At 36.7% G+C, this 25,086-nt stretch overlaps 1 protein-coding gene across 9 annotated transcripts in view; it reads right to left on the bottom strand.

Moving 5' to 3' along the window:
* Window positions 1–1,952: 1,952 nt before the first annotated feature.
* The window catches only part of RNF170 (ring finger protein 170), a 47,815-nt gene continuing 24,681 nt past the window's right edge, over window positions 1,953–25,086 (bottom strand). For 7 of the 9 annotated variants that reach the window (XM_027598043.2, XM_027598040.2, XM_027598048.2 and 4 more), the window contains exons 3-7: window positions 20,735–20,810; window positions 17,504–17,612; window positions 13,252–13,325; window positions 9,259–9,369; window positions 1,953–4,817 (exon numbers count right to left, since the gene is read on the bottom strand). In XM_027598043.2, coding sequence (XP_027453844.1) covers window positions 4,548–4,817; window positions 9,259–9,369; window positions 13,252–13,325; window positions 17,504–17,612; window positions 20,735–20,810 — 640 coding nt within the window. In that variant the 3' untranslated portion in view covers window positions 1,953–4,547. The remainder of the gene's footprint in view (window positions 4,818–9,258; window positions 9,370–13,251; window positions 13,326–17,503; window positions 17,613–20,734; window positions 20,811–25,086) is intronic. The other 2 variants (XR_003520638.2, XM_027598045.2) reach the window with 2 other exon arrangements.

Raw genomic sequence — 25,086 nt, 5'->3', positions numbered from 1 at the left:
ATGCTCATGCATTAGAAGAGCAAATACTGTTAAAATGTCTATACTGCCCAAAGCAATCTACAGATTCAATGCAATCCCTATGAAATACTAACAGCATTTTGCACAGAACTAGAACAAATAATCTTAAAATTTGTATGGAACCACACAAGACCCTGAATAGCCAAAGCAATCTCGAAAAACAAAACTGGAGGTATCACAATCCCAGACTTCAAGTTATATTACAAAGCTATAGTAATCAAACAGTATGATAACTAGCATAAAAATAGACACACAGATCAATGGAATAGAGAGCCAAGAAATAAACCCACAATTATATGGTCAATTAATCTTCAACAAAGGAGGAAAGAATATGCAATGGGAAAAAGACAGTCTGTTCAACAAACAGTGTTGGGAAAACTAGACAGCTATGTGCAAACGAAACTAGACTACTTTCTGTCACCATACACAAAAACAAATTAAAAATGATTAAAGACCTAAACATGAGACTAAAACCATAAAAATCCTTGGAGAGAGTAAGCAGGCGGTAATCTCTCTGACAGCAGCTATAGCAACATTTGTCTAAATAGGTCTCCTAGGGCAAGGGAAATAAAAGAAAAAAAAAAACTATTGGGACTGCATCAAAATAAAAAGCTTCTACACAGCAAAGGAAACAATCAACAAAACAAAAAGATAACCTACTCAATAGGAGAAGATATTTGCAAATGACATATCCAATAAGGAGTTAGTATCAAAGATATATAGAGAACTTCTACAACTCAACACCAAAAAAGCAAATAATCCAATTACAAAATGGGCAGGGGACATGAACAGGCATTTATCCAAAGAAGACATCCAGATGGCCAACAGACTGAAAAGATGCTCAACATCACTCATCATCAGGAAAATGCACATCAAAACTACAATGAGATATTACCACCTCACACCTGTCAGAATGGCTAAAATCAAAAGTCCAAGAAACAAGTGTTGGTGAAGAGGTAGAGAAAAATGAACCCTCTTGCACTGCTGGTGGAAATGCAAACTGGTGCAGCCACTGTGAAAAACAGTATGGAGTTTCCTCAAAAAATTAAAAACAATTACCATATGACCCAGTAATTCCACTACTGGGTATTTACCCAAAGGAAATGAAAATACTAATTCAAAAAGATACAGGCACCCCTATGTTTACTGCAGCATTATTTACAATAGCTAAGATATGGAAGCAACCCAAGTGTCCATTGATAGGTAAATGGATAAAGAAGATGTGTATATATGTGGTGTATATATATATAATGGAATATTACTCAGCCATAAAAAGAATGAAATCTTGCCATTTGCAAAAACATGGATAGATCCAGAAGGTATAATATTAAGTGAAATTAAGAGAAAGAAAAATACCATATGATTTCATTCATGTATGGAATTTAAGAAACAAAACAGAGAAAAAAAAGAGATATAGAAAAAACCAGACTCTTAAATAGAACTGGTAATGGGTGAGGAGATGGGTAGGGGGATGGGTGAAATATGTGAAAAGGATGAAGAGCACATCTATCATGATGAGCACTGAATATATAATAATACAGAATTGTTGAATCACTATATTGTATACCTGAAACTAATGTAACACTGTATATTGATTATACTGGAATTAAAATTTTTTAAAAATAAGTTAGAAAAAAGGGTAACATTTCAGTTATCAAATATATATTCAAAAGAAATAGGGGTGGGGAATCAGGGTACAAGCTTAAATTCTAATTTCAGTTCCACATTACCAGAATAGATTGCCCAGATTAAATAATTTTCCTCAAAAACAAAAACATTTCTACTTTTTCAGTTTAAAAAAATCTAAGCATAATTAATTAGAAATGTGATGAGACCCTGAATGTCCATTAGTGAAAAAGAAAGTCATTGCAACAATTATACTGAACACTATTTCAGGAGTTCTGAATTTTAAAGCAAAGAATTTTAAACAGGAATATAACAGAAGTTTAATTTTAGATTTGTTTTTATTCAAAAGATGCTTGACAACCTAAGTCACACAGTTTGGACCAAACCGCCAGTCCACTGAAACAGCCCTTTGAAGTTTGTATCCGCACAGCCACAGGGACTGACAAAGTCCTTTCGTCCCTTGTTGCTCTCAAATGCTGAGAATTGTAGTAGCTGAAACCACTGTTCTAGTGGACAGTGAGAATAATTGTTTCCACCATCTTGTTCCCCACAAGAGCTGCCCAAAGTTATCTTCTGCTCCTGGGGTTGGACCATCTGTTTTTGTGAAAGTTACATATTACAGTTTACAAAAATCCAAATTGTTCCTTTGATTTATACTATCTAACTGAATCATAGAAGCATTACTATGCTTAAAACACTGATCGATTCTACTTGCTTTAAATACTTTCTCAGATCCCTTTTACGTTTATTATCAATGATTGTTAAAGATGACATAATAAGCAGGCCTAAAATTCTGAGATGTCCGCATGTTCCCTTTTCAGTTTAATAAGACTTCACATTATTATATAGTGTTTTTGTATGTTACAGAAGTTGGTACAATACACCTCTACTGGGAAAATCTTAGAAGGAATTCCAAATATTACAGTAAAACTGTAACTAGAAATGCGACACTTGCAGCAGAATACATGCAGAGAAAAATTAAATCCTTTCAAAAAAATGACATTGCTGTAGCCCCACACCAAATTTGTAATTGGCGAAAAATACGTTTCTAGTCTGGTAAATAGTGGCATAACAAAGTCCCAACTCATTAGCTTTTTAACTTGGTGACTGCAGCTGAAATGTTTTCTATGAATCATGCCACCATATTGGACATTTGATTTGGAAGTGTAGAATTAGGATTCATGAAATCTTGGTATGTAATCTTTCTAGACCTCTTAGAATCACCTAAGTGATGCTACTCCAGTGTGTTCTGAGACTTCCCAAGAATTCCAGTTTCTCTCCTGCTTCCCCTCTTCATAATAACCTTCACATCTATTTAAACCCATACTAAGGAGTTTACTAAGAGTCTAACACCTGTTTAGTCACTTATTTGTGCATGGCTTCAGACCAAACTTTGACCTGTAACATATGGATTTCATCTATGAAAAGGAAGGCAGTACCCTGCCTTCTTCACATAACTGTCCTAAGGATAAAAGGTCAAGTATGCGAGAAATGCTTTAATTATAATGTGCTATATTTAAGCATTATTGTTTTCTCTATGACAAGCAACAGCTTTGTCCTACACCCAAATTAGAAAATACTGTTATTGATATTTCATTCAGCATCTCATTAATTGATGACTAATCTGATGAACTTGAGAGAACATGATAGATTTGGGTTTTCTCTCAATACATAATGAGGTTCACTAATACATGAATGGACAGTATGACAGAGCCAACACTGACCCCTTGGCATCGATTGCCCTGCTGTCCAGTTCACAGATGAGCAGTTCCAGCTGAGGGAGTTAGGAGTTCATAACACTTGTGGTTTTGATTCTTCTAAAACAGAAAACTGCAGATGAGAGCGGTAGGTACTTATGCTGTAGCCATCAAAAAAAGCAAGATAACTTTCTTATTGAACTGCCTCAGACAACATTTGCTCATTTTGTATTAGACCTGAGGAATGTGGGCTATATGCTGCCATCTAGGGACAGTATTACAAAAGTTTTCTGACAAGAGAAAACAAAATTTGTCCATTCTGTTGGTATAACTCACCAGTAATTTCTCATCAAATTTAAATAGTGTTCCTATATCCCTCCGAAGGTTTTTGATGCTCATTGCCATGAAAATCTACTTTCCTCAGAAATTCATCAAACTACTATGTGTTTACAGTATCACAGAAGTTCCTGAAAAAAATTTCCCTTTACAAGTTAACTTTTATATATTATTCCTATAAAAGGACCAGACTCTTCTTTAAATGTCACAACTGAGAAAATCATGTGTGCTGACTGCAGATAAATGTTTTATACCTTAATTCTTCTATTGATTAAGAAGTGTTTTATAAACCAGAACATGAAAACAAATTATAAACTTCAAGTTCCTTCTTTTACTTTTAGCTGGTAGCAAAGAATTGTATCAGGATGGAAAAAGCACAACTGCTGCAAGTGCATAAAATGTAGCTAGCACTAAAAGACACAGTGACTTTCCCCCAATATTGTACAACATTTTATTGTAACAAAAATAATTAGATGCATCTCATAGCAATTTATTATCATATAGGTACACACTGAGAAGGAGAAATTGGATAAACTAAAACAATATCTTACTATACATCCAATTAATGTAATTTTTGGAAAAAGATATAAAATCATCCCTTTTTATATAATTCTGTTTTTTTCCAGAGACTTTATAGACAACACAGAATCAAGATATAATTGTAAATTATTATAATTCTATCCTTAATATTAGAACCTGTAACGTAAAAATTCCAGTCATATCTTGGTAGGCATTTGCCAAATGAAATCAAATGTTTGTCATACATGGTTTTAAGCTTGTACAATAATATTCAAATACTGTATACTGCCACGGGCCCTTCTGTCTGGTTTCACACATTAGCTGAAATATTTTTAGTAAACTCACATTTTTTCACCTGTTTAGCCTCTGTGTTATCACTTCTCGATACATAATAGAGATGTAGATGAGCAACAAAAAGATGACAAAGAAATCATCTAGAAAGCCTAGAATTCCAAACAGGGCTTCAGGTACAAAATCTAGAGGTGATATAAGATAGAAAAAAGCTCCCATTAAACAAAGTATTATCCTGATGCGGAACATCCAGAAAAGGCCCCCGACTGAAAACATTTCCCTGAATGCATGCCTCAGTAAAGTGGGTAGATCCATAATTCTTTCCATCATCTGGTAGGGGGAAGAACAAGATATGATTTGTCATCTAATATGTCAGAAATCAATATAATTTTCTTACAATGTGCAAACTCAGTTAACATGAATTAAGGAATTTCACATATTTTCTAGTTAAGCATTTTATTTAAAAACAGATCTTTGATAACTAGGTTCTTCTAAAATAGATCTTACTGCAGATAACTGAAAAGCAACTAAAATGTCAACAAACTTAAAATACAGGATATAGTGAGGCAAAACTCACGTCCTCTCTAATTTGAATTAGTAAAATAAACCAAATGAAGCACTTAATGTATATAGAATTAGAGCCTGAGGCTTGAGCTGGGTCTGGGTTTAAACTCAAAGTCAATCTCTTAGTAGTCAGGTAACCTTGGGGAAAGTTGTTTAACCAAATTGAGATCGAGCAACAACTAACCAAGTATGTGTCACAAGGACTATTAAGAACTAAAAGATACTGTATACAAAAGACCTTTATACACTGCCAGACAATATAGAAGTAGTATACATTAAAGACACATTAACTTGGATGACTTTGACAGTCTAAGAATAGCAATGAAACGAAACGGACTCCTTCCTAGGATGTTTATTTGGCTTAAAGGGAGTTTAAGTTAATTACTAATTGCCACATAGATTTTTGGAATGCCAGACCCTACCTTTATGAAAATGATTACGTTTCTGAATATGTACAAAAACATCAATTACTAGGTTTTTACATAGCATAATTTTCACAGCTGAAAACAAATTACATAAATTTTTGAAAATTGAGGCATTCAGAGAAATTGGAACCCTCACACATTATTGGTGGGAATGAACAGCCTCTTTGGAAACAGTTTGGCAGTTCTTCTAAAGGTTAAACAGAGTTTCCATAATATCCAGCAATTCCACAATGAGGCATATACCCAACAGGAATGAAAATGTGAGTCCACACAAAAACTGGTACACAAATATGAATGGAACCATTATTCATAATAGCCAAAAAGTATAAACAATTCAAATGCCCATCAACTGATGAATGGATAAACAAAATGTGATATACCACTTGGCCATAAAAAGCAATGAAGTTATGATATATTTCACAACATGGATGAACCTTGAAAACACTATGCTAAGTGAAATAAGCCAGAGACAAAAGGCCATATATTATATGATCCCATTTCAATGAAATGATGAAATATCCAGATTAGCCCAATCTATAGAGGCAGAAAGTAAATTAGTAGTTACCAAGGACTGGGGAGAGGGAACAGGAAAGGGGTGAATGAGAAGGGATGCCAAAGCTTCTGGAATGATGAAAATACTCTAAAATGGATTATGACAATAACTAGATTATATTTACTCTGAATACACTAGAGACCATTGAATTATTTATTAATTAAACAGGTTGCACTTTATGATGTGTAAAATACATCTAAATAAAGCTGTTAACAAAAGAGTACTACTATCTATTTGTATAACCTTGAGCAAGTTAGTTTATCCTCTGCCTGCAAACTTTACATTTGTTTTGTGTAGTCTCTTTGGACTATATGGTCCTGTGTAGTAATGAACTACCATGACTTCTCAACATAACTTCTTTCACGATCTCATTTGTCAGGGGCTGGTAGATACAGAGAAACTGACCAGGGGAAGAAAGTCACTTCCTGTGGTCATTCCACTGGGCACAGTTCAGCTCTAATTAACAATCTGTATAATTACAGTATGTCCAAGTATGTATTTTGTTTGTTTCACAAGTGCCAAATAAGCAGAGAGGGAAGTGGTGACAAAAATGGGAAGAACTGAGCAAGTGATAAGGAAAGAGTTTTATAAACTCCACCAGATAATCTTGTAAATCCTTTTTGGAAAACTAATCACAAAAAACCAAAATGGTCTTTTTAGAATTAGTTCCTATGTCAATTTTCTATTCTCTACTGGAGAAACTAACATTTAAAGCAAAACAGCAGCACAACTTTCACAAGTCTATGGTAAATTGTTTTAAATATTCTAGGGACCAGCTAGTCTATCTTTTGAATACTTTTCTGTCCTTTATCAGAGCTGTTTGTTCACTTCTCATATCACTTATACAAATAATAAGTAGGTAAGTAGATAAGAACTATGAAATGGGTTACTAAGAAATGTTTGTATATTAATCACAATCTTACTCCAACTTTGGATGAGGCAGAATATTACAGTAAGAGCTAAATATCTCTATTACACTGTAATTTCATCACATACCAGACTTGTCAAATATCTGACACCTACCAAAAATTAATTGAGCAACGATATGCTTCACACTTAAAAAACAGGAATGAATATCTTAAAATGATTTTTTTTTTTCTTAAGTTCAGTGGTAGGTCTTGAATTTGGAACATGTTGATTTTCAAAGAATCATCCTACAGATGACACTGGAGGATATGTAAAAAAAAAAATTGCTGGATGAAATATAGCAGAAGAGGCCCTCAAATAACTGTGAAGGACAACAGTGATTGGATTAACTTTCTTTTTGTTTAAACATCTAGAAGATTTACCCGTTATCCACAAAAGCTGAAACTGTATGCCCTTAAATGTACATGACATCACAGTATAAGAAATACATGCAAGGAAGCACAAGAGCACACAAGTGTTTAATACTGAAGCATTTTAATAGCTTATATTCTTGGCTGAGAGTAGTATATCAATTCTTAACCATAACTCATTAATTTATTCAACAAATATCAAAGGCTTACTGTATCCCAGGCACTGAAATTGATGAGAATATAGCAGTGGATATATAAATATAGTTCTTGCCCTCAAGAAGCTTTTAGTCTACTGAGAGCAAGATAATGAACAAGATTTGAATATGGTTTGTGACAAATGCTACAAAGGAACAGTGCAGAGGACAGTGATAGAGAATACCTTAGTTGATCAAGGAAAGCCTCTCTTAGGAAGGTCTACTTAAGAACGACCTAAAGGATGAGAAGTCAGCCATGAGAAGAGCAGAGGGACAAGCATTCCCAATTGAGGGGTCATGTGTGAAGGCATTACGATGGGAAGACTTGGAGTGTATTTTGAGAGCTGAAAAGCGACCGGTGGAGGTGAAGCATTTTGGGTTAGGCTTGAGAGGGAGGCACCAGGTCATGTAGGGCCTTGTAAACACAGGAAGGAATTGGAACATTATTCCAAAACACTGGAAGTTTTAAAATACAAGAATATCATGGTCTTATGTTTTTGAAATATTACTCGGGCTGCTGCGCAGAGAAAAAAGTCACAGTGGAGAGGCCACTTGCAGTTATTATCCTAAGCAAGAGATGATGGTGGCTTAGGCTAGTATGATGGCTACAGACACAGGACATTTTTATGAGCTAAAAATGACAGGATCTCTCAAAAGGAGAAAAGAAATGATAATACAACTTATTTATGTATCAGATGAAGGGAATGAGGGAAAGGAAGAAATCAAAACAGCTAAGACTGAGAAAAGAATATACTGAGTTGAGGAGGGAAGCAATTCAATATTGTACATACCATGTTTGAGATGACTATGGAACATCCAAGTGGAGATGTAAGCCAGGCACTCAGACGCATGCTCTAGAGCTCAGAGGAGAGGTCTAGGCTTTCCATATAAATTTGTATTTACAATATTGATTTTTGAAGTACATACTTAGTCATGCACACACTTCTAGAATTCTTTTGTTAGATTTTGAAAAAAACTGGAATGAGCCAGTAAAATGTGAGAGTTTTTAATCTATCACATGCCTTTTTTTGAGGGGAGGAGGTCAACTATTAAATTAATGTGTTCTTTAAAAATCAAATGCTTTTGAGTAACTAAAATGACATAACAAAAAAACCTCTCCAACATCTAGAGTTACTTCAAAGAGGAGGTCAGGGTAAATAAAAAAGTGGAAGACACAATTGTAAAACTCTCCAGAAGTTCTCAGTTATAAGTTTCTCATTGGATAATCCCTATTTTAGATTTGCACAGGAGTCAATAATTTTACATTTCCCTCCAATTTTTCCTTTTTTTTTTTTTTCTGGAATCTCTTTCATAAAGATTTTATAATGACTTTTTTTTTAAAATAGAAAACTGTAGTCTTTGGGAAAGCTGTAACTCAGTGATTGACAACAAGGATGAAGTTTATTTTATTTTATTTAAAAGATTTATTTATTTATTTATTTGAGAGAGTGAGAATGAGAGAGAGAGAGAGAGTACATGAGAGGGGGGAGGGTCAGAGGGAGAAGCAGACTCCCCGCTGAGCAGGGAGACCGATGCGGGACTCGATTCCCGGACTCCAGGATCATGACCTAAGCCGAAGGCAGTCGCCTACCAACTGAGCCACCCAGGCGCCCCAACAAGGATGAAGTTTAAAACTTTACCCAACACACATAAACAATGAGACTTTTTATAGTCAAAGAATACTCGTTGGTTAATCTTACCTTACCAAAGAGAAGTATCATTATATTCTAACTTTGCACCTGCTATAACAATACTTACAGATCTGGGCTGCCCTGAGAATCTCCGGTTATAATCATTAATATCCTGGCGCAATGATACAACATCCTGAGATTGGTCATTTTCACCAAATACTGTTAGCAGTAAAGTCACCTGTGTATTACAAAAAGAAAAAATTGTTATACCTTTCTGCAGCATTAATTTTTTTCATTTTATGTTATTATTCAATAGAATGAGAAAAGCTTCTAAATTTATATTTCACTCATTTTGGTTTTTTTTTCACTCATTTCTTTTAATAAAGGCAACATGGGGAGGAAAGTAAGTTATCATTGCCTTATAATAAAATCCAATGCAAAATGTAATTTGAATTCCCATAAAATCAAATGGGTACCTCAACCAAACACTGGTTCTAATATTTTCCAGTTCATGCCAGGGATATTCAGTAGTTCTCTGTTTGGGCTAACAAATATTTGAAAATATAAGATGAGAAAATACTCAGGAGTGAAGTGACATAAAAATAGATCTTTATCATTGTGAGAGCGAAAAATTAGGGATTTCTTTTGTGATTAAAATCATTATTCTTCAACCTCACTGGTATTTGAAATATCTTTGAATGCTACCAAACATAATACAGAGATTAAATTATTGCAGGGACCCACTCTCAAGCACCCATCCCTACTATCATCAAAAAAGGTAATTCTTGATACTGTTATATAACGTAATACTTTTAACCTGGTTTCCTCCATGGTAGAGATAAGGATACACAAATGTCCCAGGACCCATACTGAGGTAATCTGAAGATGACAGTATCTTGAAAAATAAGTACATTTTAAAATATATCAATGCCTATAGAAATAGTCACTGTACAAGGAGATAAAAATGGGAAGGAGTAGGGATGCCTGGGTGGCTCAGATGGTTAAGCGTCTGCCTTCGGCTCAGGTCATGATCCCAGGGTCCTGGGATCGAGCCCCACATCGGGCTCCTGGCTCAGGAAGGAGCCTGCTTCTCCCTCTCCCTCTGCCTCTCTCTCCCTGCTCATGCTCTCTCTCTATCTCTGCATCTCAGATGAATAAATAAAATCTTTAAAAAAAAAAAGGGGGGAAGGAGCAGTGACAGATTTAGGTTTAAATCATCTAGCTGTTTTTATCCTTCCTCAGCTCAGCTGTAAAACCAGGACTTCCCACTATGCAGATGCTTTCCATACAGCCAAACAAAGGAGTGATGAAGAGCAGTAGGTGGTAGGAAAGCAGGTACAGCCTCTCTTCACAAATTTGCTTATTTGCTAATAAAAGTGCATCTTTCAATGAATAATAAGTGAGCACTCACTGTGGGCCAGGCACTGTGCTAAGTGCTACACAGACCCCAAAACTGAAGACATAGTCCTGCCCCTTGCTGACCACAACACCCAAGATAGAAGGGGAGGCAGACCTGTTATAAGGCGCTGGTGGTGGGGGTTATTATGACACTTGAGAATAAGGACTTCTGCCTCGGGTGCCCAGAAAGTGGAAACATAAGCTGGCCCTTGAAGTGCAGCTCGGGCCACTCGTATGTTAGCGTATGCATTCAGGAAGAGAAGTGGTGAGTATGTTACAGTCAGAAGCAGCAACCTGTGCACTAAATCCAGCGAAACAGGGTGGGGAACAGGTACCAGCCACCTGTCCTACTTCCAGGATGAATTATTCTCTAGTTAGGGAAACAAAAGCTATTATATAAAAACAATTTTATCTCTACCTTTCTAGACTCTAGCTATTTATGGGTGGTCAAAAGGATATCACCTGCTAATACATATATACCCCATGAAAAGCCATGGATGGAGCCAAGAAGAGGGGACAGGTGGGAACTAATAATTCTTTAGTGTGAGACCCATGGCCTGGTCTCAGTGTTGCTGGAAGATAGCTAAAGATTATGAGAGGTTGTACTGGCAAATAAACTTCACTGTTGACTGACTTGTTTCACATAATCAAATCAGCCAGAGAGGCAGTACAAAAAAAAACAACAAAAAACCCCCCAAAAACGATTTTCCTCCTGCCATGTAATACAAAGTCAAATGTAAAAGAGACAGAATTTGGGAACGTAGAAGCAAGGGGGAAAGAGGATAAATCCCTGAACCTCCCTCTCTACACCAAAAAATGAGGCAGTGATGGGGGTAAGTGGATAGCCAGAACAAAAGTTGAAAGAATGTGTGTGTCTGTGTGTGTTTAACAATACATACTACATGGTTTTATTCATATAAGGTCCAAAAATCACACAAAACTAGACAATAATCTTAGAGGTGCATGCTAAGGTAATACACCTATAAGAAAATCAAAGAAATGCTTATCATAAAAGTCATTTATGGAGTAGCCTCTAGGAGAGGAAGGGGGGGTGGAGATTTGGTCCTGAGGAGGCTTCTCGGGGCTGCTGGCCAGTTCCTATTTCTTCATCTGAGTGGTGATTATTGAAGTGTTCCTTTGTGATAATTCAATGAGCAGTACTTTTTTGTTTTGTGTGCTTTTCTGTATGTCTGTTATAGTTTACAAAGAATTTTAGAAAAATTGTTGCCTCTTCTACCATTTTGTTTCATTTTTTGATCTCTGTGGGTTTTGCCTTTACAAAATGTCCTGTTCTTTTAATGGGGTTGCAAAGAGTAGCAAAAGTAAATATATGTGTTCAATTTGATATCTTGAAAGCTCTCTATCCTTTCTGGACTTCACTTTGCACACTGGAAGACTTCCTAAGGAGCTGCTGTCTTTTTACTTTCATAACTCATTATTAGAAAGGTAGGTATTTTGATTTAAATGAAAAACAAAATAAGTATACAGAAAATTATGAAAAAACTGTATACAACTGATAGAATGTTCTATTTTACTATATTTACTAATTAAAAAACTAAGAACTTCATTTTCTCAAACTTTTCAGTATTTTGTCTTTCCAGTTTGTCCAAGAAATTGAGAAAATCTGTGATTTTTCAGTCTTCAGTATATGTTTATAAAAACTTATCATCTCACTCCTGAAGTAGCTTCTATACTAACTAAAATAGTCTGATCTGTTCTGGATCATGTAATATGGATATGTCTCCAAAAAAGACATTAAAAAAATTATTATTCATCATATAAAGCTATCTAGACCCTCACTGGAGAAGGGAAGATTAAAAGTAAATTGAAAGAGAAAAACATTTTTTTATTTCAAAAGAAGTATATGTAGGGGAATTATTTGGTTAAGCCTGATTAGCTAGTTCAGTTATTCCTTTGCTAGTATTACAATGAAGACTTACTAGAATTTTGGGGAGGATTAATTTACCAGTTGTTTTTTAATATAATTGAGGGATTTAGAAGGGAATTTCCCTTTTTTGCTGTCTTTTAGACATTAAAAAAAAAATAATGGAGTAACATTATAGAAGCTGTGGATAAACAGAACTTCCCTAAGATCCAGCAATTGCACTAGTAGGTGTTTACCCAAAGAATACAAAAATACTAATGCAAAGGGATACATGCACCCCAATGTTTAGCAGCATTATTTACAATAGCCAAATTATGGAACAGTGCTAGTGTCCATTGACTGATGAATGGAAAAAGAAGATGAGGTATGTGTATATAAGGGAATATTACTGAGCCATAAAAAAGAATGAAATCTTCCCATTTGCAATGACATGGATGGAGCTAGAGTATTATGCTGAGCAAAATAAGTCAGAGAAAGACAAATACCCTAGGATCTCACTCATATGTGGAATTTAAAAAACAAAACAAGAAAAGGGAAAAAGAGAGAGAGAGGCAAAGAAAGAAACAGACTCTTAACTATAGAGAGCAAACTGATGGTTACCAGAGGGGAGGTGGGTTGGGGGGAATGGGTGAAATATGTGATGGGGATTAAGGAGCGTGCTTGTTGAGATGACCGCCGGATATTGTATGGAAGTGTTGATTCACTATATTGTACACCAGAAACGAAATTTAAATAAAATTTTAAAAAGATCAAAACAATTCAAAAGTAGATACAGAAATGATAAAAAATTTACAAAATGAACTAACATAAATGATGCTTTCTGGATACAAACATTACCGTTTGTCTACAGATTGGACAACTGATTGCCCCAAGCCATGAACCATATCGCCAGTATGCAATAATGCAGGTACCTAATGAGGAAAAAAACCTATTAATACTGATGTTTTAAATTTTAAAACCCATGAATTCTCAGAAAGTTTCAAATATCTGAAATATTTTTATAGTATCATCTTATATTAAAATATTTTTTATTTCATCCAACCCTTAGGCAAATTCAAATCTAGTAACAATTCCCAGCCATTGAAAATATTTTTATTTAAACTATTAGTTAAGATACAGACATTTTTATATAATCCAAAGCAAGCATGCATTAACTGCTTCAATGCTGAGACTTAATAGAAATATTGCACTTCTTATGTAAAATAAATAAACATCATTGCAAATATGACAACCAACAAATCACAGTATAAATTTTCTGGTCCAAATTTGGTATATATGTTACAAAAACATCACTTCTATTTTTTTAAAGAATTTAGAAAGCCAAGTTACAGTGGTATAATAATAATTAAGTACCATGAACAAGGAACCAAAGGATACAAAGATTACAGGCTGTCTGACCTAATAAAGTTTATAATCCAGTTTAATAACTGAATCAACTTTGTACTGGATGGATTTGATTTTTCTGCTAGAAGATGTTCATGAGCAGCAAAACAGCTTAAAGGAAGAGTTTATAGACCTCAAAAAGTGGCAGGTAAGCTAAGTGTAGAAGCACTAAAATTCAGGCCACTAACAAATGAAAAAGGAATATTTTATTTTATTCTATTTTATTTTATTTTTTTTGAAGATTTTATTTATTTATTTGACAGAGCGAGAGCACAAGCAGGGAGGAGCAGAAGGAAGGGGAGAAGCAGGCTCCGGGCTGAGCAGGGAGCCCGCCGTGGGGCTTGATCCCAGAACTCTGGGATCATGACCTGAGCCACACAGGTACCCCAAGAAGGAATATTTTAAAATACTGTCTGATGTTTAAGGGGCAAATTCATTTCTTCTCTGCAGGACACCTGTTTCTCATACAATTCAGGGCCCATTGTGAATGTGAACTAAGTGCTTTCAGCCTCCAGGATCTTTTGTTTTCTTACTCTTGTCTTAGCAACCTAGCTTAGCCCTCCTGCATTCCTTATTCTGATTCTTCCAGATCAGATAAATGACCAGAATTTAGACTAAGCAACGACGGGGCACCTGGGTGGCTCAGTCATTAAGCATCTGCCTTCGGCTCAGGTCAGGATCCCAGGGTCCTGGGATCGAGCCCCGCGTCGGGCTCCCTGCTCAGCGGGAAGCCTGCTTCTCCCTCTCCCACTCCCCTGCTTGTGTTCCTGCTCTTGCTGTGTCTCTGTCACATAAATAAATAAAATCTTAAAAAAAATAGAATAAGCAACGACAAATTGAGAAGACCAAGGTGATATAGTGAAATCAATCGGAAGGTAGTTAAATCTCAAACTGTTTACTATTTAAGTACAAAAGGAATGCAGGGAGGGAGAACTCTGGGATGCATCAGAGAGTAATTTGTAGATGAGAAAGGATTTGAATTGAACTTTGTAGGATAGGGAAGATTTAGATATAGAAAACAGGAAGTAGGATGCTCCCAGTTTTATGAACAGAAAGGAGCAAATGCCAGAAGTAGAAACAAATGGTATGTGAGAAGAATGGTGAGCAAACCAAGGGGCTAAGCAAAGGCTATCCACATTGGACATTACAGTGACTATGTGGAAAAACAGGTACGATGATTTAAAGATGAATTTAAAAGCCAAACAATATGTGGCATCTTTTCCTACTCTGAGTGCTGTGTTAGATAATATTTATTAATTTGAGTAATCTAATTTCACATAGAAACTATATGAAAGCAAAACTTACAGATCTTGTTAGTATTATTAACATTTGTAATGATGCCTCAGCTTTACTACTTGTTCACTCAAAAATTCAATGTGTTTTGACATATATTAACTTATTTAATCCACATCTCAAGTACAGGTGTCCTTGCTTTGCAAATTATGTAATGGCCACTGACTGCACAGAAAAACTATGGTCCAGCAAAGCAAATGCTCCAGTTCACACATATCTGCTATGATGTGCTCAAGGTTTTCCCTTTTCTTCAGCTTTCCCCCCTATAAAAAGAGAGATCCACTTAAATAAGATGGTGGGAGAGATGACTCACTGACTTTAGTCTGGGTCATAATCTCTCTGAGTCTATTTCTAAAATGGGGTAACACTTCATAAGACTGCTGAAGAATTAAATAAAACAATATGGGTTACAAATACAAGTAAGATGAAGTCAGTTGCTACTATTATTCTTAGCTCACTATAAAGGAACAGAACTTAGTTCCATATACAGAGCTAAACTAAGGTGCTCTTGATATATATCGTATCAATATACTTGAATTACTATTCAGAGAAACACATTTGTTTATTGAGAAGTTGAATGACTGGTGTTTTAAATCTTTGAACCTAGAGACAGTAAATAAAAGTTATCTAACAAGTACAGCAGGCTATTAGAAGCAATCTACCCAATTACCTCAGACCCAGAAACCAAGAACACAATACAGCCATCTTTCAATTGACTGGGGCTATCCACTCAGTGAATTACCTAAGGCTGGGTTGGTAAATGGAGTTCACCTAGCCTGCCAAACCTCATTGATTCTTAACACCTGCCTGAAGTACTATGTTAAAGGATGGTTGAGGCCATATCTAGGCTCGGAAAGAATGTCCAATTGATTAGGACTATCTACCAGGGCACCCAGGTGGCTCAGATGGTTAAGCATCTGCCTTTGCCTCGGCTCTGGTCATGGTCCCGGGGTCCTGGGATTGAGCCCCAGATCAAGCCCCACATTGGGCTCCCTACTTGGCAGGGAGCCTGCTTCTCCCTCTCCTTCTACTGTTCCCCCTGCTTGTGATCTCTTGCTCTCTCCGTCAAATAAATAAAATCTTAAAAAAAAAAAAAGAAAAGAAAAAAGGTATATCTACCAGAGGTTTGAGAGGCGGAAAAGTATCTGCTTTCTCTCATGGCCATTTAATTCTCTCTATCCGATATTTCATGATTTTGCTGCTCATGAGCATTCCCAACAGATAAAGATGGACACTGAAATGAGTGTTTTATAACTTGTTAGCTAACTTAGGGAAAAACCTTAGGGAAGAGGATGAAATTGATGGACGATGCAATAATGGGATTGGTCAATACTTACTAAAGGAGCACAGGTATAGAAAACCCTGCATTGCATGATATGGATTTCAAATTATTTCCATCCCTAGTAATTCTACACAAACTCAACAGGTACAAAGGGGGAAAAGAAACTTAAAGAATCATCGTATGCTACGTTTTAAATTGTCTTAAAATGGAAAATGGGTACATTTTGGGAGCAATTAGAACCCTATCTTGAATACAGCCATTGAAACAGAAAGAAATACTATAAATAAAACAACAGGTCTAGTGAATGGGTAAATGTAAAGCAAAGAGTAGTCGTAGAAGCTACTAATCACACAGCAGAAGTGACCACAGGGTTTGAAGTTAGACCTACATTTAAAATCTGGCTCTTTCTTTTAGCAGCTGGGTTACCCTTTGTAGAATTTCTTAATTCAGCTTCAGATTCCTCATATGTGGGATTCAAGGAGATGAAGGATGTTAAGTGTCCAGCACGTAGTAGCATGCAGTAACTGACTCTCCCCAATCTCATAGGACCATAATGAGCAGTGACTATACGATATCTCATTCTTTATGAAATCTTTCTGGAGGGTCAGGAAAAACCCCCAGAGGTAGAAAGCACCCCTTACTGATACTAGGCAAGTGTGCAATCTATATTCTCTTCTTGTCCTACTCTATGATCTAGGCTCATCATTCTCTCTTAGCACCCTCTGAGGTCACAACAAAAAACAGGCTAACAACTTTTGTGCTGATGCAGGGTACAAAGGAGGTAAGAGTGCTAAAGGGAAGGTCTTGGGCAGGTCCTTAAGAGAACCTTCCGGCCTTGGGAAGAATGAATAATAAATGAAACTACCAAAAGGTGATAAACAATGAGGGATTCAGTGAATTCCTCATGGTATTCATATACTTGAATTACCATTCAAAGAAACATATTTCTGTTTATTAAGAAGTTGAACAACTAGTGTTTTTTCATCTTGGAGTTCACAGACACTAAATGAATGTGGCTAACAAGTGGAGCGGGATATCAGAAGCAATCTACCCCATTCACGTAATACAAAATGTGACAACATTAGGAATCCAGCCTAGTCACTTTCCCCAAATAGAGCACTGTTTGCTTACCACAAAAAAGATGCCCACAGTTTGTTTCAACAGGGAAGGCAGCTTGATGTAAACAGATTGGACAGTACATGTCAGTGTAGAACTGCTGTCGAGCAGCAGCAGGGGCATCCTGATGAGAAAATACGTATGCACAGTTACACAAAATTATCTCGAGGAATACAATTATACCTAAGGACACAGTCCAGAGTGCATAATCCTCATCAAATTTTAGATGTGCAGTAGGTTTAAAGTTTTCTAAGTTTGATAAAGTTATGAGGCTATATTATTGTTTTATTTAAGCTGCATGGTTTCTACCTTCCTTCCTGAACATGACATAAAGACAAAAACCTACATTAACTTCGGAGTTTCTCTTTCACGCTGTTAGAATGACTAAGTTATTCTGAGAAACTCAAGGCTGAGCTAATGCAAAAGTTAAAGACATGTCAAATGTTTCCCAAGTATTAGCTTTTAATCATTTTTAAATTTACATAAAATTAATTAACATATAGTGTATTATTAGTTTGAGGTAGAGGTCAGTGATTCATCAGTCTTATGTAACACCCAGAGCTCGTAACATCACGTGCCCTCCTTAATGCCCATCCCCCAGTTACCCTGCCCCCTCCATCCCCTCCCCCCGCCCCGCTTTAACCATTTTTAATATTTTTCATTCATACATTCCTGACAAATGTTGCATGTATGCTGTACCTCACAAGGGTCCAGAATTAAAACTTTCAAAGAAGAATACTGGTCATTTCGGAAGAAGGAAAATTTAATACACTGGTAACCTGGGCTTAATCTTTCACATGGTCAGATTAATACATTTAATGTTCCTCAGTTATATCACTGTTGTGACTGTAATAGGAATGTGGAATAGAATCACCACTACAAGAAGCATCCAGATATCAAAGAACCCACCAGAATATAAGTGATATGAGGATAAGGACTTTTATCTATAGGACTCATGGTGGTGACCCAGGAACTAGAAAAGTATCTAACACTAGTATGTAATGTGTATCTCTTAAAATACATATAAAAACCTATTTTTACAGCACCCAGCACACCTCTTATAAACAAAGTAGCCAGCATTAAGAAAGAACATCAAATTACCAAAAAAATTATAAAATTGGCTAAATATGAACTATTAGTTGTAAACTGAATCAAAGATTTTTATCACCCTAAATTAATAAACATAACTAAAAACCTCCTATTTCTTAAATCAGTACTAAAATACTAGAATATTCTATAAGCCATGGTCACACGTTGATGTTAGTCTTTTATATCATTTTTAATGGTGCAAAAAAGAAAAACATACAGCTCTTAATGTCCCCCTATCTTTTGTCTTCATCATTATTCTTTGGAAATTAACTAAAACAAAACAAAACAACAAAAACCACTTGCCAGTGCTGTCCAACAGAACTTTATGCAGTAATGGAAATTTTTATCTGTGGGTATTGAGTACTTGGAAAGGTGACTAGTGTAACTCTAAAGTACTGAATTTTAAATTTTATTTAATTTTAGTTAATTTAAAATTAAATTAGCTACATATGGGTAGTGGCTACCATATAGGACAGCACAGAAAGGACTAAGTCACTAGCTTTATTCTAACTAGAGCTAAATGCCATGCCCGAGGAAGGTGTGAGGAAGGAGAATTGTACAGTGGTACAAAGGGATGTGGAAGATGCGACTCAATGTGGGACTTCTGTATAGCCAGATCCATTCATGTAACGCCAGCGTGAATTTAAGTACCGTCTTGGTGATCTAATATGTTAGATGGGAATGATAATTGTTGCCTTACTGACCATGTTTGTAGATTAAATAAGATAGCTGTAGGTGAAAGCACTCTGTAGATTATAAAACACTATCCCAGCATGAATTATTAATAACAGTAGCTCTGGAACAGATTACTACTAACATTCTTAAACTATTTTTGCATCAGTGAATTTGTTTTATGAAGGCAAGAATTCTTGTTTGTTTAGCTCACAACTGAATCCTCAATGCCTAGAACAGTGTCTAGCATATGGATGTTTAATAAATATTTGGTGAATGGAGAAACTGTAAAACACTCTTTGGAATTAAATTTTGGTTGGTGAGTAGGAAATCAATTTTTAATTTTTATTTTTTGATATTAGGTATTTTGGCATGAAGGTGTACAATATCCTACTTACTCCAGGTTTCATGAAATATATTACACTTCTGGTTCTTAACAGAGTCCATCTGGTTAAAAGCACAGAGGAGAAAGAAAAGTTTTCTTCTTTGCCTAACTAGTTTTGCTAACTCTGACCACTGAAGAAAAAGAAGAGGAAAAAAAAAAAAAAAGCCACCCCTTGTAGTCATCTCTTTGTAGGTCTTCTGGGAATATGCAGGTCTTGGGAAAAAAAAATAGTTTTTCCACTACATTTCATTAAAGCCAATTAGTGATTATTTCCTCACAAATAAATAACAGGAAAACTGCTGGGGTTTTTCGTTTTGTTTTGTTTTTTGCAAATCAAAAGGCTTTTATTGAAAAATGGCCAGACCCTGCTCAATCCACCCACCTCTGCACCCTGGTAGCAACCAGTTTAGCTTTTTAACTTGTATTTTCTGATATTTACCTACATAATTAAAAGTCATATGCTTATACTGCTATTTCTTAATTTACCAACTTCAGACATCTATTGTCTTCCTGTTGAAATAAAGAAGTTAGCTGTATTCCAGCCCCATCCTCCTGCCTAGTATATCTGGAGCACTATTTTTAGGTAACTCAGTGATCAGCATTCCTATTAAGAAAATGTGGCTCTTTATTTCCCCCAAAGCTCTATCAAAACTGCTCTCCACCTCTCTTTCCCCACAAAAGTTCTGTCAGGTTCCATATTCTGTTTTGGGCTTCCTTTTCCCAGGAGTGTTCCCTCCCATACCACACTGCCCAGCTATCTGCAGGAGCTCTCTTCTCCAGGGCTTTCTCCCATGTCCCTGCTTCTTGGTCCTCTGTCTCTGTTAGCTTACTCTCTGCCTTTGGAAATTCCCGTTGCTTCCTAAGAGATTGGTCAGAGGCTGTTTTTAAAGCAAGTTTAAAAAAAAAAACACATAAAAACATCTGAGTAGTTAAGACTGGTCATTTACCTAATCTGAAAATATACAATCAATAGAATAATTAATAAAGCAGGAAATTAGTCCATGTTTCCAAAAAGTAATTGTTTCATCACAATTTCATATGCAAGGGCAATAATAACGTTACTCTTTATATAAATGCACATATTTATATAACAACAGTACCTGTTCTGTTTGAAGTTGCTCCCGAAGCACCCTTACTAGCTCTTGGTTTTCTGGGTGAATGTTCTGATGTGCATTTCTGTTGAATAAAATATAATAAACTTTGAATATAAAATATTGCCAGATGAACCAGGTTTTTTTTTTGAGATTTTATTTTTTTAAGTAATCTCTACAACCAATGTGGGGCTCCCACTCAGGACCCCGAGATCAAGAATCATATGCTCTACTGACTAAACCAGCCAGACGCCCCGAATCAGTTTCTTTATGGGTCTAATTTTCAACCAAGAACTACTGGTAACTTCATAAATGTAAATGATGGTATATAACTGTCTCCAATTCCAGGACTGAACATTCCAGGTTACTCTATAAGGAGTTCTAAGATCATTGAGTATGGGCTGATTTCAGGTTCAACTGGCAAATGATGAAATCCAGAGGCCTAGTGCCTTGTAAATTTGATGTAACTGCAGGCTTACAAATCATATGAAGAACAATTAACACCTTTATTTCTTCTGTGAAATTCCTTCAAAATAAGCAACTATATAATTATATTATTATGCATTTGAACATTTATCCTATAAGGGGAGAGGTACAGAAAAAAACAGAAAATCAAACTGTATCATATAGAAAAGCCCAAACCTAAAATACCACTAATATCTTAACATTAACAATTAAAACAGAGACTCAAAGGAAAGAATTTAGTGGCTGATATAAAGGATGAGATAAGACATGTGGGTATTGGAAATCAGAAGTGGAGGTTCAGTTGGCAGGGTGAGGGTGAAGATACCCAACTGATTCACAGCTTAATTCCATTTGGCTATAACAGTTTCTTCTAAACTTAAACATTTTTATTTTTTATTTATTTTTAAAGATTTTATTTGAGAGAGCAAGAGAGTGAGAGAAAGAGCACAGAGTGGGGGAGGGAGAGAGAGAAGCAGGCTCCCTGCTGAGCAGCGAGCCCAATGAGGGACTCAATCCCAGGACCCTGGGATCACGACCTGAGTCAAAGGCAGGCACTTAACCGACTGAGCCACCCAGGCGCCCCTGAACTTGAACATTTTTAACAGCAATATTTTAAGTCCACAAAATCCTAGCATTACTCTATTGTATAAGAGCCTTTATTCTCTGGGTGAGCTAATACTCAACAGTGATAAAACCTCTAAATCAGGGGCACATGGGTGGCTCAGTCAGTTAAGTGTCTGCTTTCGGCCAGGTCATGATCCCAGGGTCCTGGGATCAAACCCCAGAAGAGCCTGCTTCTCCCTCTCCCTCTGCTCCTCTCCCCACTTCAAATAAAATAAATAAAATAAAATAAAATAAAATATAAATGTAGTAAAGCTACTTGAACTCTATTTAAATACCTTAAATTTTGGTAGATTATTTATTTTAAATATTACTTTCTTGTGACTGAGTAAACAGTCTCTAGAAGAAAGCTACTCTCTGATGAAAACAATCTATCAGGGAACAGTACATGAACCATTTCATTGAAGTACCAGTACATACCTAACTAAACAACATTTCTCTATGACACTAGAAAACCATTCCCTTCTCAATGGAAAAAGATAGTTACTATTTCTCAGAGTATAGATATAAACCATGTAATTGGAAGGTCTTTCTTTTGGTTTCTTTCCATAAAGGAGAACATACAAGATTGTAAAATCTGGTAGTAGAATGTTAAAAAAGTCAAAGTATAACCAGAGAACATGAACAAACAGCCTGAGATGCTGAACATGGCCTATAGCTCAGGAAGTTAAATGTGATGAGCAACTATGAGTACAGAACCAAAAATGTAGAAAATAATGGGATAATTAAGATGAACTGAAAGCTAGATTAGATGGTCTTCAAAATGTGATCATCTAGGGGTGCCTGAGTGGCTCAGCTGGTTAAGCGTTTGACTCTTGGTTTCGGCTCAGGTCATGATCTCGGGGTTATGGGATGGAGCCCCGTGTTGGGCTCTGTGCTCAGTGGGGAGTCTGCTTGAGATTCTCTCTCTCTCTCTCTCTCTCCCCCCAACTCGTGTTCTCTCTCTCTAAAATCAATAAATGAATCTTTAAAAAAATGTGATCATCTCAGCTATGAGAAAATGACACTAAGTAGGTCTAAATAAAGTAAGATGTCAAGGAAAACAGTGGCTCTAATACAGAAACAAAGTACGTCATTTACTAACGACTTAGGGTCCTTCATTATTCTTTGAAAGGAGAAACCAAAATTATCCAGTTATGTGGACCTGGAAAGAAGCCAGGAAGCTTTAATATGAAGAAAGAAATGATACCCAAACCTTGGGTCAAGAAACAAAGTCTGAATCAAAGTCTACAAATGTGTAAGTCTGTGGTTTATAGGTTAAACTGCTTATGAAACCCTTTGGACTGGCTTTTGGTATGGCAACAAATGGCAACTATTTGTAACAGCTTAAGACAAAGAAATTTATCATAACTATAATACATTGCTGAAGGAAATTAAAGAAGACACAAAAAAATGGAAAGACATCTTGTGTTCCCAGACTGGAAGACTTAAAATTTTTAAGATGTCAGTACTACCCAAAGTGACCTGTTTACAGATTAAGTGCAATCCCTGTCAAAATCCAAACACCATTCTTTGCAAAAATAGAAAAACCCAGATCTTAGGAAGATGGCACACTAGGAGGATCCTGAGCTCACCACCTCTCACAGACACATCAAGGCAACAATTACCTCATAATACAATTCACTCTGAAACTGATGACTGGGAAAACAGTTCCTCCACAGCTAAGGACATAAAGAGAAGTGCACATTGAGAAGGGTGAGAGGAGCAGAGATGAGGTCAGGATTCAAACCCCTTGCACAGCATCCCACAAGTGGGAGGGCTATCACAGGCACAAAGGTCAACTCTGAAAAGGGAGGGGATGAAGCCTAACACTGGACACCCCCAGCCCTGGGGAACTGCACTGGAAACACAAGCCTTCATAACGTCTGGCTTTGAAAATCAGCGGTTGAACTCCATGAGAGCTGGAGAGTTACAGGAAACCAATTCTCTGCTCTTAAAAATCCAATGTTTTATATTATCACTTGGTCTGAGAACCAGCAGAACCAACAGTTTGAAAAGCACCTGCATTATACGTGAAGGACATTTATTAATTTTAGGGCATGTGTCAGAGAGGCAGAGATCTACAGGAATTTTCTCTGGAAAAGGAAGTGCTGGTAAGGCACCATTCTTCCTGCCTTCCTTTGGCCAAGGTAGCCAGATGGCCATGGGGGACAGTTCTGATACTCTCTATCTGCCTTGCTAGTCTTGCTAGCCATGTCAGCCATGCTCGCCCCATCCCAGCATTCACCTGTGGACCTGCCCTACCCAACCATCCCACCCTGGCAGGCACCTATCCTGCTGCACCCAGTCAGCAGTCCTGGCTAGAACCAGCACCTGCTCCAAAGCAATTCCTGTCCCAGAGAGGGAGAAGAGCCAGGCCTGCACACCAGCATGGCTGCACCAGTTGTGGCTGAGCCTCTCAGCCAGCTGTGCAGGAACCAGCCCCACCGACCAAAATGGCAACACTACACATGCCCAGGCAACAAGTGAAGGGCACATGCAGCCTACACAGAGAACACCACTGGAACACTTGATTCTAGTGACCGGGAGGACTGTGCTACTGGGCCCCACAGGACACCTACATAAGACCAATACCTTCAAGACCAGAAGACATAGCTGACATACCTAATACATAGAAACAAACACAGAAAATCAGAAAAAATGAGGGGACAGAGGATTGTTCCAAACAAAAGAACAAGACAAAACCTGAAAAAAAAAAACAAGCACAATGGAGATAAGTAACCTACCTAACGAAGAGTTCAAAGTAATGGTCATAAACATGTTCACTGGACTTGAGAGAAGAGTGGATGAACTCAGTGAGACCATCACAAAGATAAAATATAAAAAGAACCAATCATTGCTGAAAAATAGGGGCGCGTGGGTAGCTCAGTTGGTTAAGCGTCTGCCTTCAGCTCAGGTCATGATCTCGGGGTCCTGGGATTGAGCCCCACTTCCAGCTCCCTGCTCAGCGAGGAGTCTGCTTTTCCCTCTCCCTCTGACCCTTCCCTCTCCCGGCTTGTGCTCTCTCTCAAATAAATAAATAAAATCTTAAAAAAAAAAAAGCTGAAAAATACAATAAGTGCAATAAAAAATACACTTGAGGGAATCAACAACAGATTAGAAGATGCAGAAGAACAGTTCAATGACTGGAAGACAAAGTAGTGGAAAGCACCCAAGCTGAACAGAAAGAAAAAAGAATTTTTATTTTTTTAAAAGATTTTATTTATTTGACACAGAGAGAGAGAGAGCACACAAGCAGGGGTAGTGGCAGGCAGAGGGAGAGGGAGAAGCAGGTT

The sequence above is a fragment of the Zalophus californianus genome, chromosome 2 (genome assembly GCF_009762305.2).
Source record: "Zalophus californianus isolate mZalCal1 chromosome 2, mZalCal1.pri.v2, whole genome shotgun sequence".
Taxonomy (NCBI): Eukaryota; Metazoa; Chordata; class Mammalia; order Carnivora; family Otariidae; genus Zalophus; species Zalophus californianus.
Note: the sequence above shows the minus strand (reverse complement) of the source record. Positions and strands in the feature narration are given on the sequence as shown.